At 29.7% G+C, this 19,061-nt stretch overlaps 2 protein-coding genes and 1 long non-coding RNA gene across 8 annotated transcripts; 2 read left to right on the top strand and 1 right to left on the bottom strand.

Moving 5' to 3' along the window:
- Positions 1 to 524: 524 nt before the first annotated feature.
- l(2)k01209 (uridine-cytidine kinase-like lethal (2) k01209) lies at positions 525 to 17,354 on the bottom strand. Of its 4 annotated transcripts, none has more exons than XM_074141003.1 (12): positions 17,334 to 17,354; positions 14,103 to 14,224; positions 11,797 to 11,976; positions 10,419 to 10,525; positions 8,152 to 8,322; positions 6,207 to 6,278; positions 5,882 to 6,133; positions 4,994 to 5,203; positions 4,692 to 4,877; positions 3,483 to 3,648; positions 2,553 to 2,734; positions 525 to 1,116 (listed from the first exon to the last, which is right to left on the bottom strand). In XM_074141003.1, exons 2-11 carry the CDS (start codon positions 14,158 to 14,160, stop codon positions 2,586 to 2,588), a joined length of 1,551 nt encoding a protein of 516 aa, XP_073997104.1. In that variant the 5' UTR covers positions 14,161 to 14,224; positions 17,334 to 17,354; the 3' UTR covers positions 525 to 1,116; positions 2,553 to 2,585. The 4 variants fall into 4 exon arrangements, with proteins under 4 accessions (XP_073997104.1, XP_073997096.1, XP_073997084.1 ...); XM_074140995.1 differs by lacking the exon at positions 17,334 to 17,354 and adding an exon at positions 16,501 to 16,641; XM_074140983.1 differs by lacking the exon at positions 17,334 to 17,354 and adding an exon at positions 16,071 to 16,213.
- Positions 6,020 to 8,352, top strand: LOC141460811 (uncharacterized). The gene is made up of 2 exons (XR_012462381.1): positions 6,020 to 6,160; positions 7,872 to 8,352. It is a non-coding gene; the product is annotated as an uncharacterized lncRNA (long non-coding RNA).
- On the top strand, positions 16,135 to 18,972 carry vnc (GNAT family N-acetyltransferase vnc). 3 transcript variants are annotated; one of them, XM_074141135.1, is made up of 5 exons: positions 16,135 to 16,273; positions 17,625 to 17,784; positions 17,875 to 18,047; positions 18,198 to 18,440; positions 18,765 to 18,972. In XM_074141135.1, exons 3-5 carry the CDS (start codon positions 17,895 to 17,897, stop codon positions 18,912 to 18,914), a joined length of 546 nt encoding a protein of 181 aa, XP_073997236.1. In that variant the 5' UTR covers positions 16,135 to 16,273; positions 17,625 to 17,784; positions 17,875 to 17,894; the 3' UTR covers positions 18,915 to 18,972. The 3 variants fall into 3 exon arrangements, with proteins under 3 accessions (XP_073997236.1, XP_073997226.1, XP_073997246.1); XM_074141125.1 differs by lacking the exon at positions 16,135 to 16,273 and adding an exon at positions 16,521 to 16,652; XM_074141145.1 differs by lacking the exon at positions 16,135 to 16,273 and adding an exon at positions 17,199 to 17,219.
- Positions 18,973 to 19,061: the final 89 nt, after the last annotated feature.

Here is a 19,061-nt window from a genome sequence, read left to right as displayed (position 1 = left end):
AATTAAATCCGGTCCCAGTTCAAGTATTTGAGTTCAATGTGTACACAATCTGTCACTGACTAAGTTTGAAGAGAGTGCATAGAGTGTATCGAGTGTGTGTGTTAGACTTACTCATCCCAGTAAAAAGTCTCGCTGACCCCGCTCTGTTGGAGAATATTATGGTGCGTGAACACGAGATTGGGTCTCAAGTTAAGAGCAAAGAACATTACAGCTTCAAAAATGGACTTAATATCGCTCGGCAACTACAGTATCAAGATTAGAAATTATAAATGATTTCAATAAAACAACAAATGTAATGAAATAAGTTTTGAGCTCATTATAAGACCGGATTGTTTGACGCTGGATAATGTTCATAATAATAATTAAAAACTAAATCATGTAATGATTTGGATTATCATTTTTAATAGCAGAAAGAAAAGCCATTGATTATGAATAATATTCATCAGTTCTTGCAAAATAATAATAATAAATAAATAAATAAATAAAATAAAATTATAGAAAAAAAGGAATAATATAAGAGATGATTTAAAATTTTTGCACAAGTTTTTTTATTGTAATACAAATGAAAGTAAAACTGAAGTAATTTGTGATAATACTTGTAAAAATACTGGCTAATATTGTTTTGAAATATTTACAATTATGAAAGGGTTATAGAAAACAAAAACTATTGCCAAATATCATTCTTCACCAAATACATAAACTGACAATCATAATTCTTTGTCAAATGAACATTAAGAAAATAAATAAATATATAACAAATAAATAATTTCTTTTACATTTGTTATTTTAGAAGTAATCCAAACCAACGGAAATAAATGTGAAAATGTTATAACTCACGCACTAATTATTTTTGTAAATGGTAACGTCGCACACTTTATCAAAGTTTTTTTTTTTAAATTGAAATAGTAAATTAAAACTACTTCACTGACAATAGTGCTTTGGTTTTATTTTTGGATTTATTATAAATTAATTTAAAAACTAATGCTTTTAAGTATTTTGACTTGATAACATCTTATCTTCATTGCGCTTGTTCCAAGAAGATAAGGACTCGGTTAACAGAAAGACAGTATCCCTTCCACTTATCAATTGTTGGTCAGTCTCAACTGGGCAAATCTTCTAAAAATAAGGTAATTGTTAAATAAAGTAACTGTAATGATTGGGGTATAAAGTTTGAAATGTTTATACTACGCAATAATCTTAACAAAAACTTTGTTGTGACTCTAAAAAAAGAGCAGCACAGCTAAAGCCCATAAAATATGAATTTTACACTTACAATTGTGTTATTTAATAAAAAAGTTTTTGCTTTCAAATCTACTATGGCGAACGTAAAATTAAAATATTTAATCCTCACTGTTCATTCAGCAACTCAGTTGCAAAAATATTTCTATACGCAAAGCGTGATTCCGAAAAACACTTCTTAAGGAATTTTCTGCTCACGGCTATATTGCTTTCACCCAACCTTTTTAGAATAAGGCATATTTACAATCGGTATTATTACCAACCACCACGAGCAATATCAGTGCAAGGCCAGCAAATTTAGAAATAGACATTTACAAAACAATGGTGTTAACTGAATTAAAAACAAAAAACAAAAAAAAAATTGATCAAAACTATTAATACCTACTTATAACCCCTCAGTTATATTTACTTTGAAAATTATTGGGCAACTCAAATCAACTTCCAGAAAGAGGAGCTTCCAGAATTGCTGACTTGGCAAGGTAGTGCAAGACGGTAACGTAAGAGAAGTCGAAATCACTACCCTAAACTGATAAATATACTTTTAATAATGGTTGAACGACCAAAATCGGTCAAGGATACAATTAACGTGCGAGCTACGTCGGATACAAGGATATTATCCAACACTGCGGACCTAACCACATTTTCAACATTTTTTTTTTTTAGGGATCCGCCTGAGTCCACCATAACTATGATTGAACGAAATATATGAATATGAATATAGTTTTTTTTTTTTAAGCTTTGTTACAGCAAGAAATTGTTTTAATCGCAACTTTACAAAAATCGCTTTGTTCTCTTGAAAACAAGGTAGCTCTCTTTTGTGGACGAAAGAGATTAAGTCATTTTTTTAAAACTGTTATTATTTTACTTGTAATACTAGCCCCTGTTGTTTCATTTCAACAAACAGGCAAGTCAATTTGAATGAAAAATGTTTTTTTTCTAAGAAGCAAGCCATATTAAACAAAAAATAAAATACAATTGAAAAAGTGACTGAGTCATCTTAATACTTATTGTATTAAGCCACTGCAACATTTTCCTTTTTCCATTCTCCGTTAAAAAAAAAAACCTTTTAAAAAAATGTTTTCAGCTTAAAATTCAGAATTTTATTAACAAGATCTTTATGTAACTACTTAGTAGTGCCAAAGCATGAAGGAGTGGAATATATTACATACAAAAATTGTTAAGTATTGAAAACTCAATGTTTAACATAAGAAATATAATATATTTTGCACTATAAAGTTGTAATTTCATGCTTTACAACCTAATGGTTGACACAATTTTTATATTACAGAAATAATTATTATAAAAAGAATTACCCGATATTTTAAAAAAAAGTTTTCTGGATTCCTTCAACCTTCATCTGATGGTTCTGTACCGAAGTACCTGTCACCAAAATTTCCAATTCCAGGAAGTACATAGAATTTTTCATTTATTTCTGGATCTACAGCTGAAGTGACGATTCGCACTTGAGGAAAGGCGTAAGCAATTGTATGTACACCTAAAATGCATAAACTTGAGTAGACATGGCTACGATAAATTCAAAGTACTTAGTATTGAAACGAAGATAAGTGTAAGAATTAATAGAAATTAATTTTTCAAAATAAACACAAATATCCTTTTTGTTAGTTCTAAATTCTGAACAAACGGCTTACGATCAATATTATTATCATTTTTTTTTTTAAGTACCATTTACTTCTCGTCCATATTAAATAATTTTACATATTCGAATTAAATTATTACAATTTGACTAGGCTAATTTTGTAGTAAAAAGTTACAGATTAAGAACATAATTCTCAAGTTCGCTAACAAATCTTAAGGTTATTTTTTATTTTTTTAAAAAAGGCAGGTCCCATAATACATAAATGAGACATCTAATATAATCTATTATATTTACTCATGATAAATATAAAAATGAGGGCAAGACGTCTTGTTACGAAAGAAAATCAATTAAAGACATTCAATTCCACATTTGATTTCATTACAGGTAGCAATGTTTGGTGTTTTTTGTGTTGATGACTTTCACTAGTAAATAGTTCTTGATTTAAAACTTACTTAACTTTTCCAGTCAATCTTCATGTGTTGTGATTTGATAAAGTATGACTTCTGATTAAATTAAGTATGACTAAATTACAGTAATTTCACAAAAAAAGCAAATTTTTTTTATAATCTACTTTACATATAAATTATTATATGTACCACCGAAGCGAATACGATATAAAATAAAATTTATTTAATAAACTATCTACCTGATTCTGCCATAAGTAATGAGACGATAACAATATTCTCTTCAGGCACATCGTGATCAAGCAAGACCCTGATTGCCATCATAGCGGCTGCTCCAGTAGCAACCGTTGCATCCATTAATATCACAAGATAATCCTTTATATCCTTTGGCAACCGTAAGTAATATAACTGCAAACAGACAGAAAATTGTATAAAAATAACATGTGGTACAAACTAGTTTACTGTAAAGGTAAGATTCTGAACACAGAAACACAAAAATGTGCCTATGTACAAAGTAATTGGATGAGTTTTTTTAGAATTCCCTGTTAGAATAATTGAGGGAAGAAAGAAAAGCAGGGTTAAAGCTAATGTGTGATCATAAAAAGAAGCGAAATCGTTAAAGACTTTTTACAGAACTAAAGAAGAGAAACACATTCACATTATTTATTTTATCGAAATTTTAAAATTAAATGAACTAATTTATGTGGCTTTATTAACCAGAGTACTGATTATCCCAACGTAAAATTAATTTAATACGAGAAAATGTTTAAGAAATTTTATGCAATAATTTTCAATTTTCATAGCTTACTTCTTGTCACTAATCAAAAGCGAAGGATCCTCGGCATAAAGAAAAGAAATGCCAAGAGCAGTGCGCCAAGTTGAGCGGACATAGTTGTCTGCGAGAAATAGTAGATCGAACCTAACAATTGATCTCACTTCAACTTGATGCTACTAATCAAGTGTAAGACAATTTGTTATTTAGAAGAATGAGTTTTTTTCCGGTACTGAATTGTTCACATATTTTTCGTAAGTGGCTCCACTGACACTTAACGAACTTCATGTAATTTTTATTTATGTAATCTACAATCTGCATTTGCAGCTTTTTGCTGCAACATCATTCCATGTGCTTTTGAAAGTGACAGATATAATTTGATAACATACTTTCAAATTTGATAGCTCAGTTAGGTGGTAGTTAGTCACCACCAGCTAACTTGGTAGAAACATTTAGAATTGTAAAAATTAAAAAGTAAGCGAGTTATATGAGGGATCAAATTTTTGTTCTGTAACACCGTGTTGATATTTTCAGTAAAAGAAAAAATTTGAAGGGAAGTTAATTCTGTCAACTCGAATCAAATTATTAAAGCCTCAAGATGATTGGAAATTCACACATGTGGGAATTAAAATTAATAGATGTACCCATATACCTTTAAATAAAAATAATTCATACTTACTTCTGGCTCACCAGTATTGAGATTGGTTTGTATCAATATTTTTCCTATCCTAATATCTTTACACACATCACATACTGCTTGCTCCATAGTCTCTCCAGCCCTTAATATAGACACACCGCATATTTTATCTGTGGCGCATCTTTTACCCTGATATAAGTAACCTTGCGGGGTTTCAACAACAATTTCCTGAATAAAAAATTATAGTAAATTATTGGAATAGTACAATTTTGTCGAAAAATAAATAGAATAATATTAGTAATGATCACTAAATTTAAGAAATAAGTAATAACTGAAACAATTACCTTAAAAGGCAGTAAAGATAAAGCGTATTCTATAACAAGTCTGATTAACCTTTTCGAATAGAATATAAACTCATCTCTAGGAGTATCTTTATTTCTGATGAAAGTGTGAAGACCGGACACTTGAGGACTCTCCGGTAACAAGTAAATTGAACTTGGTAAAGGCTGTCCATTATAAGAGTTAGCCAATTTTTCACGTAATTTGAAACCCCTCTGTAAAATAATTAATGCAATAAATCCATTTTTCATAAATATAATCCAATGTTCTTTTTAAGCTTTGTGTTTAAATAAGAACGTAAGGAATAGGTGTTGAAATAAAAAAAATAAAAAAAAGAAAGGTTAAACCTCCTCTCAAATGAGATAAATATAAAAAGAACAAACCAGCTCACACATAGTGCATAAAATTATTTATACATTTTTCTAAAAGTAGTTAATAACAAAAATAAGAACAATAATAATTTAAGAGAGCTCTAATTTTGATTCGTTATGTCTCGGTCAATGGGTCAACAGTGTTATATTTAGATGCCACTTATAGACTACTAATAACTAATGGTTAAGCAGCTCAATCCTTTCAACAGCGCGAAACAGTGGGGGAACCTCTAGAATCTATTTTAGTTTTTTATTTTTAATTCAGCATATTTCAAACACATGATAACATTTGAATATTTCTCTATGCATAAGAAGTAAGAGCAAACCGAATAATAATAATAATTATTATATCAGTGTTTATTTGATTTGTAAACTATTTGATTAAGTAAAAAAGCATAGTATCCCAGATATCTGGTTACAATAGTAATAAAATTAATTTCTCATCTCTATTTTTTCCTTCTTTCAAAACTATTTTTTTAAATGAAATAATTTTCAAATAATTCATTATTTTTAAATACACACCAACTGTAATTGAGTGTGGACATGATGAACAATAAGTTCTATTGCTACTGTGTTATCTCCACCTCTTGGAACTATGATGTCAGCATGTGCCATTGATGGAGCAATGTAATGACAGAACGCTGGTTTAACCATATTGCAGTACTGTTTAAGTACTCCGTCCAGATCTCGTCCACGTTCTAAAATATCTCTTCTCAATCTTCTAGCCAGCCGGACATCCGAATCAGTGTCCACAAATAATTTCATATCCAGCATCTGCAGCAATGTAAATGCATTTTAAAGGTTAGTGTAAAATGAAATTCTTCATAACTTATCCTGAGGTACTAACCTTTAATACTTCAGGATGATAAAATGCCAGTATACCTTCAAATATAACTACATTGGCACCATACATTGTTTTCTGAAAACAGTAACACAACTATTAAATCATCCAAAATAAAGTGCAGGTTAACATAAAAGAAGCATCATCATTGTCCGTCCATATTTGTTAGTGATAGGAACTTTCGGGAAGTAAGAAAAGAGAGTTGGTTTCAGTCTTACTAAATCTTTTTATTTTGCAGATCTTTCGGCCTAGACGCATTAATATCTTCAGGGTTGCGTTTTTGTTTTGTTTGTGCAATCTTGATAAATTTAAAAATGGCCTTATGATTTGGTTTAAATTAACTTATGACATCTATATGGCACGCAAATCATTTAGTTTTATATGAAGTATAGAACATGTTTTTTTTTTTGGTATAGTCACTAACACATCAAATTTTTTGGCTACAACAGGCTACACCAAAATACAATATAAAATTTAATGTAAAATATATTCATTTTCAATTCATACTAAAATAAACAGCGCGTACAGCAATATCGTTCTAATAAGGTAATTTAGTAGTAATGTAAACATTGAAAACCAGATAAGATTACTTCTTACTTTACTAATTTTAAATATTTCTATTTTTTTAAAACATGTTTCACAACACTGAAAATGACTTAACTTAGACGCATTAATATCTTCAGGGTTGCGTTTTTGTTTTGTTTGTGCAATCTTAATAAATTTAAAAATGGACTTAACGAAATCGAGTTTCTTCAAAAGGAGGGCTAATAAAAAGAGGTCAAAATTTGTCTTAATAACTTCTCCTTTATCAAAATTATTATTTACTTTAAATACTTGCTAAATTTATCAATAAATATATAATCTTTCAATTATGGTGTATTTTAGAAAACCAGATGTAAATTTAACTTGAGCAAAAAACTATCTTCCATGATTTTTTGTATTTTAAAATGTTTTATTTGACGATTTTTCTAGGCAACTATTATCTCATTTTCTAATTGTACTTTTTTGACGTACAATTCTTCCCCACTTTAAAAAAGAAATATAAAAAAAAGAAGAATCCAATACAATGGTGAAATTGATTAGAACAGCTAATAATTATTTGGGAAGAAACTATTTAGTTTGACTGCATATTGTATGAGATGCGGCACCATCTGTTTTCCCTAATTTCTTTTTAAAAACCATCTACATTGAGTAGCGCGAAATATATAATAATAATAATAAAGTGCCTTTATTCAAAATTTTACAAAATTACATATTTGTTTATTTAATTCGTAACAGACAAACACTCATGGTTGAAGAACCGTCTGAGGGTTGTCCCTACTTATTTTTACCCTTCTACATGATGAAAGCACAACGAATGAACTGTTAAATAAATACAACAAAACAAAGAAAAACAGAAACAATAAAAAAAAAAAAAAAATAATCTCACCACAGACAGAAGTAAAAAATAGAATACAGAAAACAAAATATTCTTAAATACAGTACCCGACGTTATATAATAAATAATAATCAAAATTAAGGCCACTTAATATTTCATTTATTTACGGAATAGGGATACAGACACATTTAGGTGATACAGATACACATTAATAATAGATAAAACAGTAGCGCGAAATATATTAAGAGTGTATAATAGCGCCATGAGTTTCATATACATTGAGTCTGTTTCAGATATCCGACGATAAGACTTTCTTAACAAATTCTTCATTCCCGGATGATAAGGTTGATTAGGAAGATAGTGTGGTACTAAAATTACATATATTTTCACATGTGAAACATTTCTGATTTATTTAAATTAGAAACAAAACAAACGCAATCATTGTTTGATTTGGTCAGGATGTGAGCAAGAGTAAAATAGAAAGAAACCAAAAAAAAGTTAGATAAAAGGAATGTTTCTGTCTTAAATAATACACAAATAAATGGAATAAAAATAATTATGAATATTACGAACTGTTTTATTCTCCCTGCAGTGAGTAACAAAATTATATATAGGAACATCAACCTTCTTTCCCTCCTTCAATCTTTTCAGCGTTGGTATAAGAAGATCAAAGTCAAATGCATCAGGATGATCGAAATTATACTCAGCTCTAGATGCTAAATCGTGTTGTTTCTCATTTAAAACCTGGAAAAAAAAGAAACAATTCAATTGAAGTGGAATAATCAAGCGGACAATAACCTTACACTATATATGTATATAAACATGCCTGAGATTAACCCTGTACCTTAATGTAATTACCGCAACTGTAAAATGCATTTAATGTTAGTAGTTCAAAAAGCCATCACCTAACTTGACCAAAAAGTGAGAAAATCATTTTACATTACGTGAAATGTTTTCTCAGATTACCTTCTATATCAACGTCCACATTATCAATCATTCCACTGGCTAAGTAAAATATTAAATTGACTAATGAAGTCCATTCAATTTGTATAATAATTACTTACTTTTCTCATTATTATTGTTATTGGTCAATTTACCAATAATTTGATGGTAATTATTGGATCCTGGTGTTGAAAATATCTAAGCTGCTTTCATCTGTAACCTGCTTCATCTTGAGGACAAACGTTTAAGTAGGTAGTTGTCGGATATCAATGTTTAGTATATTTGACACGTATCTAGTTGATAATTAATAATGAAAATATATTCTGATAATATATTGATAATGAAAATTTTATTGATTGAGAACTACTGAACAATAATATACACCACATAAGTCAACATATTTCTGTCCCTTGAAAATGACAATAAAATAATTGAAACTTGGAGAAATTCAATTTATTTTCTTTTAGACCGTATCTCATAAATAAAAAAACACATTAGTGACAAACTATGTTCTGTACATAGTTGTAACTCCAATAAAATACAAAAATTTAAGACGTCAATGGCTAAATTTTTCAGAAAAGTGAAAATGTCACAAAGCTAACTAAAAGAGAAACTAAGAAATAAGAGAAAGTAAATAAGAAGACTCAGGGACATTAAACCGGTAAATGTAGCTGAATAATATAAATCCTCTATAAAAGGAATGAGCAAGAGCTGATTGACAAAATCTGCTGAAAGAAGCGTATAGTTGAAAAAACTTTATGTTTTCTCTTTTTCTATAAAAGATGAAATTTTCAATTTGTCTGAAAGATAAGGACTTAAAAGTTATAAGAAATTGTTTGTGAACGTTATAATACATGAGTGAGATTACTAGCTCAGTCTTTTTTTTTCTGTTTCATTATCGGAATCCATTCCTCATAATCCATTCTTCAAGAAATACTGATACAATTTTTTTTCATGGCCTATAATATAAATCCATCTTAAATTTCCATCTAATTGATAATTTCTCTGATAATAGTCATATCAAATAACATGTTTTTGAAAATATGAGTTTAAAAAGGAACCTGTTAAGAAATACGGAACTTCTTAAGGAGGACAAAGAAAATACATATGCTATATTAACAGAACTCTAACAGTGCGTACAGAAGATTAATTTGATGCATTTATTTTTAAGGAAGATTAGAAAAGATTTCAACTCATTTGAATTTGGCCTAAAATTGAAGAACTTTAAATAACATAGCCTACTACAAAATTGCAACACTAAAACTGATATTTCTCAAGCAGAATTAATGATAAGGCGCAATAGGCTACTATACCTATTGCAACGAGCAGTATAGGATTTAACTATAATGAACTATCTCCGATCAAGTGACGGTGAAAGGGCGGTGGTGAGGTACAAGATAAAAAAAAAACATTACGATAAATGTCTTTGTGCTCGAGTTTCCCAGAACATTTCTGAAACAATGATTTGGGAAGAAAGGGAACCAATAAATACGCTGAACCTCGTTTTCACATGATAGAAACTCAAAAAGAAAAAAATTGGTCCCACCTAGATTAGGCCTCCTTCGAGAAGGGGAATTTGTGTTAGCAACTCTCAGTCTTATTCCTAATAATACGAGTAGATGGAGTTCTGTTAATATAAAATAAAACTTCTGTAAACATGTAGGTTTGGAAATTAGGTAGAAAAATATTTTTTTAAAAAAAATATGAAGTTAAAAAGTTATATAAACTTTTAAGTAATTCATCTTTACCAAACAATGCGAAATTTGGTTTTCATTATCATCTAAAATCTGCAGTTAAGGTTGGAGAAACGAGTTATTTATTTCATCTGCATAAACAGCGGCTATAAGAAAAATTCTTAATGTAAACTATATTAGTCATTATAAGGTAAACTAGTTTACCTTGTAAAATGAATCCATACTGAGAAGCGTGACCCATGGCACATCTAGACACTCGATTATCTTAGTGGCAACTGTTGTCTTTCCAGAAGCACTTCCACCGCAAATACCTACCGTTTAGTACTGCAGTTAGTTACTTAGTTGTTTTGAATAGCTTTGCTAAGGAATTTTTAGTACTATGTGTATTGAACTGTTAGTACCTCCTTCTTAAAAGTAAGTGATCACTTATACAAATAGTTATACATTCATAAATTTTCAGTAACATCCATTATAAACATAATCAAACAAACATTCATTACATGACAGCAACAACTACTTTAATTTACAAAGACTTTTTGGAAAAGTAAATAAATTTTCTCCGTGCAGGATTAATGGAGCTCAAAGTAAGAATTTCATTACTTATTTGTAAATAGAGAAACGATATGAAGTATTAAATTAAGGAAATTTAATTATCTGGTAATCAGGGCGGAAAAAAAGATATATATATATATATACACATTCCCAAATTTTGTTTTAAAAAAGAATTAAGCGGAAGGTATTTGTGATAAAAATAATGAAGATACAAACTGAGTCTACAGTCAAGCCAATTATGTGTAAAGTTATGTGCAAAGAGGTAGGATAAAAATCCATAGATCAAGAACTAATATAAGAATTTTCCATTTCTAAGCATCTTGCTTAATATTTAAAATAATGATATTGAAAAAGAATTTATCTTTTACCGTACAGTATGCAAACATTTTCACATAGTGACGTGCATTACATTTTTCAGTATAGAATAATTTGCTTTTCTAATATTCGTTAACCTAGTATCAGTTAGTATATGTTGGGAATTATTTATTATTGTAGAATATACGAAAATGAAAAAAATAATGGCAATGTGATATGGAAAAGGCGGGATTACCTCAGTGATGGCATGCCTAATTAAAACGCGATAATCAGTTTCTAATTATACGGTACTAGTTTTTTTAAATTTATATTAATTTGAAATGAAAAAATTATTCTTTCTTTTTCTTTAAATAGAACATTTAATGATTTTCAAAACCCTACACGCTTTGCTAAATATTGATAATAATGCATACATGAAATTGTAAAATGTTTATAATTGCTCTTTGGAACCAGATAACACGAATTAAAACGAAACTCAAGACATAATTCATTGATTTCTGTTTTTTATCTTACATTTAAGTACATGCTGTTTTTTTAAGGGGGGTATAAATAAAAAAATTGCAAAGCCTCTTCAGACAATCCATAATGAGTATTATGTTTGGAAATGAAATTCGTGCAAGAGAAATATTTCCATAAATAGTTGCCTTATTAGAATTTCATTAATTTGTTTCCTAAAATTGCTCCAAAAGCGTAATTTGTATAAAAATTAACTCACCAATTACAAATGGTTTGACTTGTTGACCAGCGCAGTTGTACCATGGTGGTCTACCAGCTGTATAAATTGTCCTCCTGTTTGATCTAAGTACTGATTCTGAAGGAGTTACCACAGATGCTGCACACTTAGACATAGAAGTCGTGCGCTGCCTGCGGGCTCTTGCAGGTGATTTCTGCGATCCTACACAATGTCCAAATAACATAATAACATATGTACAAGTGTAGGTATCGCAAACTAAATCTTTTAATAAAGTAATTACACTTAAAAACAAACTACCAAAAAAAAAAAAAAAAAGATTAGGGTTATCCTTTAAACTTAAAACTAATATTCTACACAATAATTCAAGCAACTTTAAATAATACTCACTTAGCTATGAAGCTTCTATAAAGAGAAAATCAAAAGACATTTTTGTGGGTACTTGCTAATCCAAACAAAGAGTTATGTGAGAAGGAAACATACATACAGTCATCCCTCAGTTATCGCGGTTAATAGGGACCAGAGCCGGCCGCGATAAGTGAAAAACCGCGAAGTAGTGTCACTCTCTCATTTTTAATATACGTACATTTTTAGTGTATGTATAATATCAATAAGTGTATATGAAACCATATAAGTGCATATGTTATTATTAGAACATTAAAGAATAGTTTCAAACATGTAAATAAAATAATAATAGTATAAATAACATACATAAAATAATGTATAAATGATATTAATATGATACGTTTGTGTGTGAAATACGTAGATGTAACTAAAGTGTACATACTGTAAATATGTTTTTAGAACTCTTATTTAGATTTTGAATTGCGTGGGCACCCCCTGCCTTTGCTGGCGTGCGGGAAACTTTCGCGCCTTAATTCCTCAATTTTGAATTTTTGAACAATCCGCGATGTACTGAGGCCGCGACAAATGACTTAGTTGTGTCCAAACAAGCTAACATTTTGAACCGAGTCCAGCAGCATTTTCTTGACTACCTTGTCAGCCATTACTATGCCGAGTGTGAAGATTAATCGGACATGGAGAAGGATAAATAGAGCAATATCCTTAGTATCATGCCATCGTTTGGCTTAAAGATTAGTGGTGAATCCGTGCCAACCTAGTCTAGATTTGGGGTGCCTAATAAACCCTGAAGACTCTAGTTTCTTTCTTCTAATATACTTCAGATAGAAGAGATCCTTGAAACACAGAAAACAATGCTTACAGTGATCTCTTGATGAATTCCTGATTTTTCTGCCTCTCTTAAAAGTACAAGTAACAAGTTTTAAACGATAGTTTGGATATTCTTCTAATCTTTCCATAATTCTACAAAATATATTCAACTGAAACGAGTTCTTAAATGCAAACAAAGAGACCCAAAGATCGCGATGGCTTAGCATTCTAAGGATTCTAATTCGATCATTTCTAATTTGCAATGTACTTTTAATAGTAATAAAGCTGCTAGGAAAGGAAAGCACAGTGGTCAGTGCACTGGACTCGGGAGGTTCCAAGTTTGAGTCTAAGTGCCTGCCCTTAGATTTTCTTTTGCTTACACCTATAAACTCAATATAGTTTCTTTCAAATTGTTACCTAGTACCACCTTGATAACAACGTAAAGCCTAAATGCATCATCCGATTTTCATATGTCCCTTGATATTCATGAAGTGTCATTCGATCGAAATTTGTATGTGTACCCTTTCGGAACCTGGATGTTGTACTTACTTTAGGAAAGAAATTCGTCCAAAACATAGAGCCCCTTCTGAAACTATAAATTATAAATAACTCTGTAAATCTTATCCCGATTCTGAAAAATTGGAAGGGTAAAGAGAATATGGTTGGTTGATCACATTATTCGAATTGCAATTTGTTCTTATAAATAATTTTTAGGTCCCTGAGCCTAAAAAAATTGTTCATTAAAAATATATATTCCTGCCAACGGCACAATATCAAGTCATAATAATCATGGCAATTATTTCAAGTGGAAAGAAAAGCTGTTAATAGTGCAAATTGATATAGTGGCAGAATTTAACTTTTTTTTTAATGGATATTTTAGATGGATATTTGGAGTTGCTTACGCTACGATTATCACAAAAAATCAAGTGCAAAGTTTACAGAATAGACTAGAATAACAGTTCAAACATCGAGAATTTTGCAAGTATAAGTGAATTTTGTTATTATTATTGGTATTGGCTAGGCTATTGCTAAAAAATAAATTTTAAAAATCTTCAGTATTATAAAAAATAAAGCTATTCATACCTTACTTAAATAAAATAATCTAAATCAATAAATTGAGAAAATATAATGGGAATAAGTTTATTAAATGTGATAAATACCAGCAGAAGGGGGTCGAGGTGACTGTGGAGGAGAAATTATTATTTTAGTGCTAACCATGTCACCATCTTCTGAAGCGACTTCTTTGTAAAATACATCTTCAAAGTCTCTTTCGCAAGCGTCACTGAAAAAATAAAATAAAATAAAATGTGCTATTTAAAATGCCTGCTAGGAAGAGATTTGAAGGTCACTTAATCAAGTGGGTGATAATTATGTAAGTAAATCCCAATTATCAATATCTGCTGACATTTACTTTACTAATGAAGTGCAAAGTTAATTTAAATAATCTAACGAGATGAATCATTATAAAAAACCATTTGTACACAAATGCCACCTAATATGTATTTTAATAATTAAAAATTTAAAAAATCATTAAACTTAATGAAGAAATTCTACCTTATATATTCAAAACAGAAATGTTTAAGTAAGAAAAATCTTTTATCACGATTTATAAAAAGTTATTTTAAGCTTTATAATGGCCTTTCAGTAGCATAAATAAAACCAAAATTTCCTGCAAAATTATGCACCTTTTTTTTTAATCGATAAATAAATGTTTTAACTTACAAAGCAATAATATTATCAATCTGGACTTACGAAATATAATTTAATGCATGACTTGGTAACTTCTACCAGTACTAAAAAAATCTAAATAAGAAAATTAAAATTTTCTGGTTAAAAATAGTTTGGATTAATACATAATGGGTGTCCTACTGATTCGCTAACTTTCAAAGAATTTGCTTAATTGGAGATAAAGCTAATTATGACTTCTTCTCCAGACTGATAGCAAGTGGAACGGGCCTCTCGCCTATATAATGCAATCCCAACTCACGTAGATGGTAGAGAGAGATTTTATGTAAAGACACTTTAGAGCTTGCAAGTATCATAGTAGAGATGCCTAATACTTCTAATATTCCTTAATGGACATATCATGACTATCCGTTTGGTACTTCCGTTTTTAGCATCTCTCGTTCAACGACAAGTTTATATGCGCAAGTTTCGTCATTGATCTTACCATCTGAAAGTTAAGAAACCTTATGAGCAATTAAACACGTTCATTTACCTCAGAAAAAATATGAGAACCTGTGTACTCCAGGTGTGGTTTGTACGGAACTCATATTGTTCTTTAAACTCGGTAATTCTTTGAATCCATTTCTTGAGAATCATAATCAACTTATAAGAGAGAGAGAGTGAGAGAAAGAGTTATAAAGCCCTGAGAGCGTTATTTACCGTGATGTGATTTTCTACGTCTAAGTAATAACTATATTCACTTGTTCCACGGAAAAGCAAGACTCTAAATTATACTAAATGAAAAGAAAATTTTATGAAGAAAAGACATTGAAGAAAAAAAAAGCCCAAAAAGTAAAATGGCAAACACGATAAATGAAATAGATTATAAGTCAATAATAGAAAGTTACCCATAAGTTTTGGGAACGAACAAAAGGCTAACCTTATGTTATTAGTTGTAAATAATAATAATCTCAAGGGATCAAATTACCCAAAATGAATAGTTACAACTTCTTAATTATGTAAGAATCTACTAAGACATGGGCCAATCATATTAAATGTAGAAAGACTTAAACGAAATGAATCATGTGCTTGTCTCAAATCCTTGATGAGTGAGTCATACTGATAGGAAAAGTAGAAACAATCCATGGGAAGAATTAATTAATGTACGAAAATAGTTTATTAACTTAAAAATAAAAATGAAATTTTACGTAAAACTGAAAATTATTGCAAAGATTATAGAGAAATCATTGAATTCTTTAATACCTAAGGAAATTCGTAAACTATTTCAGGTTTGTTCAAATTAAAATGGGAAAACAAATAATGAATTGACCAAAAATATTGTTACTAAAGTAAAATTTGTTTTCCACTCTATAATAATGTTGGAAAGTTAATAATAACATGCAACAATGCGCCCAAACAAAAAACAACCACAAAAATATAAATTAGCACTTGATTGTTTCTACCTTTCAGAACTTGCGGAACTTGGTGGATCGTACTCTTGTATATTAGCTGCCATTTTCTGTAAATTATTCAATTCATCGTAATAACGTATTGCACCAAAAAGTTAATTTCAAAACCTTCTCAACACAACCATGAAAATATGGCGGATCATTTTTGCAGTTACACCAACATTGTTCAATCTTGCTTTTCGGATTGAAAGTTTTAGGTATTGTTAGAGTAAACTTCTTTGAATAATTTTGCAGTTATATAGTTTTTAATTAGTTCTAAATAAGAGAAAGTGTCTTTAAAGGTTTAAATATATAAAAATACATTAAAATATCATTCAAACAATGTTATAACTTCTTTATACAAGTTATATATTTTAAATTTAAAATTTCGAAACTTTTTCTTTGCAAATAAATTAAATTTAGTTGCGTATTTACATCTACTTACTATTTTTATTCTTGATAAAGGGTCCACTGGGCATCAACGTCTACCTAGCATTCCATTTTACAATCTAAATTTTGTCTAATAATTCACTAAAAAATCACGCATTGATGTTTTGTCGTTCTCGCAATTATTTCATCCGATCGTAACTTTTGCAGGTTAGTTGTTTTGTTTAGAATCAACCTCTCTTTTAGAAGTGTTTAATCACTGTTTATGTGCGATTTGCCAGAATATTGTGGGTGAGATTAAGTTAATTCAACCTTACATCTATGGTTCGATATTAACATTTACTCAGTAGTAATAATTTATGTGTAAAGTGGTATGAGTGTTTGAAATGGAAATACTTCTGGCCGTTTTTTCCTTTTTGTCTTCATTAATCTTGGTTTTATTGTTAGTTGGCTTAGGTAAGAAATAATTTTTAATTTATTTAATACAAATATCACCCAAGCTACAATAAATAAACAAAAAAGCTGTAGAAAATGAGCTCTCTACATTTATGCTGAAAGTAATTTCAGTTTTCAATGAGCCCAGTGTAAAAAGTTTTAGCTTTCAGAAAACTAACCTGCACATTTGATAGTTTTTATTAGCTGTATCAAAGCGTGTTTTTTATATTTTTTAAAGATCTTAAGAACGAGTTAAGAGAAATTTAAGTTATGTGTACGTGTAATTATTAAATTAAGAGATCATCAGAGATACCGACTATTCCTTTTATACTTATTAGAAAAGTAAATGATATTCCTAACTAAAATTGATAAATTTTTCTTTTAATGCATAGAATAGTTTCCGCCACTAGTACATTTTCTAATAATTTGATAAAGAAGAATAATGGTTACACTTACCAGCTTCCAAATTTAATCAATATCTTAATTTTATTCGACGTTTTTTTATTCTGCCACCCTCGTATTTAGTGTATGTTCAAATCATTTATTACCAATTGTGTGATAAATAAATGTTCAAACCACATTACTTCTACATATTAGTGGATAATAGGTTAATATGTAGTGGAAAGAACTTGATTCTTAAAAATTAGTATCATGCTCTTAGCATTTTTTAGGAATTGTAGATTTTTTTTTCTTAAAATTAAAAAGTAGATGAAATTGTTGGTTTAAGTTAATGGCATTTTTCCAAAGGTTGGTACTTGGTATGGAAAGTTTTCCTATCTCGGTTCCGGTTTGTTCGTGAACTGTTAGGAGGATTACAAGAGGCACAACAAGGTAGAGCTGGACAGCAACTACAGGGTCCTCAACAAGTTAAGAGAGTGAAAAGAGTGAGACTCGATTAGATATTTTTGTAAGCTTTTTTTTTTTTTATCTTTCTTTTAAATATATTTCGTTAGGTTTGAAAAGTTTTATGAATTATGAGTTACATAAATTTATTCAGAGAATCCAAAGTGAGAGAAAATGAATATTCGATGCGCTCAGCCTTCTGATCTGATGAATATGCAACATTGTAATCTTCTTTGTCTACCGGAAAATTATCAAATGAAATATTATTTTTATCATGGACTATCTTGGCCTCAATTAAGTTATGTGGCAGAAGATGAAAAAGGACAGGTAACTTTAAGTGTAGATAAGTAAACTATTTTGTCAAGACACAAGAGTTTTTGGGGTTCATTAATGTTAAGATTCCAAAACTATAAGTTTCAGTAAATTGTAATTAATAATTGCTTCTTTTTTATATCTTTTCACGTGCTTCTTGATTAGATTGTTGGCTACGTGCTAGCGAAAATGGAAGAAGACTGTGAGGATAATCCTCATGGTCACATTACGTCATTGGCTGTGAAAAGATCTCATCGACGATTGGGCTTAGCCCAGAAACTAATGGATCAAGCTGCTAGAGCAATGGTAGAATGTTTTAAAGCTAAATATGTTTCCCTTCATGTAAGAAAATCAAATAGAGCCGCACTTAATCTCTACACTAATACCTTGAACTTCACTATTTCAGAGGTAAGTTTTTTTTTTAGCCAAATGAATTTGTTTTATAAATCGATGTATTGAGACTTTACATTAAACAAATAAATGAATAAAAATAATTAGTAAACAAAAATCTACCCATGAATAAAAAAATACATTTGCAAAAACAAGTTCTTTCTACTTTTTTGACTGAAACTTGATATATAGTAACTGTAACTTGATTTGATAACTTGATAACAGTTATAATTTGCTAATAGTAAATGTGAAGGTGAAAGAAGTTTTTACTTTTAATATCTTATTTGTTTTCGTGTAAGAACTCATTTTCATATGGATCTTATAAAGATCAATTACTTTCAGGTGGAACCTAAATATTATGCAGATGGTGAGGATGCTTATGCCATGAAGAGAGATTTAATGCCACAACATAGCACCAGTGTTACTTCTACGAGCACTACCACCAACACAGAACCTTTGGTAGACAAGATGGCTGCTCTACTAACTAAGTGAAATGTTCCTTATATCTGTCCACAATTGTTAAAAATAAATATGTTACTGTTGCTCATAATTTTTCATTTTATTGTCAAAATGGTTTTATGCTTATTAAGTTAAAGAATCCTATCATACATTTATCCATGTTATCCTGCCTAAATCTTT

This window comes from Rhodnius prolixus, unplaced genomic scaffold (genome assembly GCF_049639745.1).
Source record: "Rhodnius prolixus isolate KJV_2025 unplaced genomic scaffold, Rpr scaffold_1, whole genome shotgun sequence".
In the NCBI taxonomy this organism is placed as follows: domain Eukaryota; kingdom Metazoa; phylum Arthropoda; class Insecta; order Hemiptera; family Reduviidae; genus Rhodnius; species Rhodnius prolixus.
The sequence above is the reverse complement of the archived record's forward strand: the minus strand, read 5'-3'. Positions and strand labels throughout refer to the sequence as shown.

What these genes read in the sequence shown, in the direction of transcription:
- vnc (XM_074141135.1), top strand. Translation starts at nt 17,895, where the DNA reads ATGAATATTCGATGCGCTCAGCCTTCTGATCTGATGAATATGCAACAT. An exon ending in CAGAAGATGAAAAAGGACAG is followed by an intron (nt 18,048 to 18,197) that starts GTAACTTTAAGT and finishes CTTCTTGATTAG; the next exon opens with ATTGTTGGCTACGTGCTAGC. An exon ending in TGAACTTCACTATTTCAGAG is followed by an intron (nt 18,441 to 18,764) that starts GTAAGTTTTTTT and finishes AATTACTTTCAG; the next exon opens with GTGGAACCTAAATATTATGC.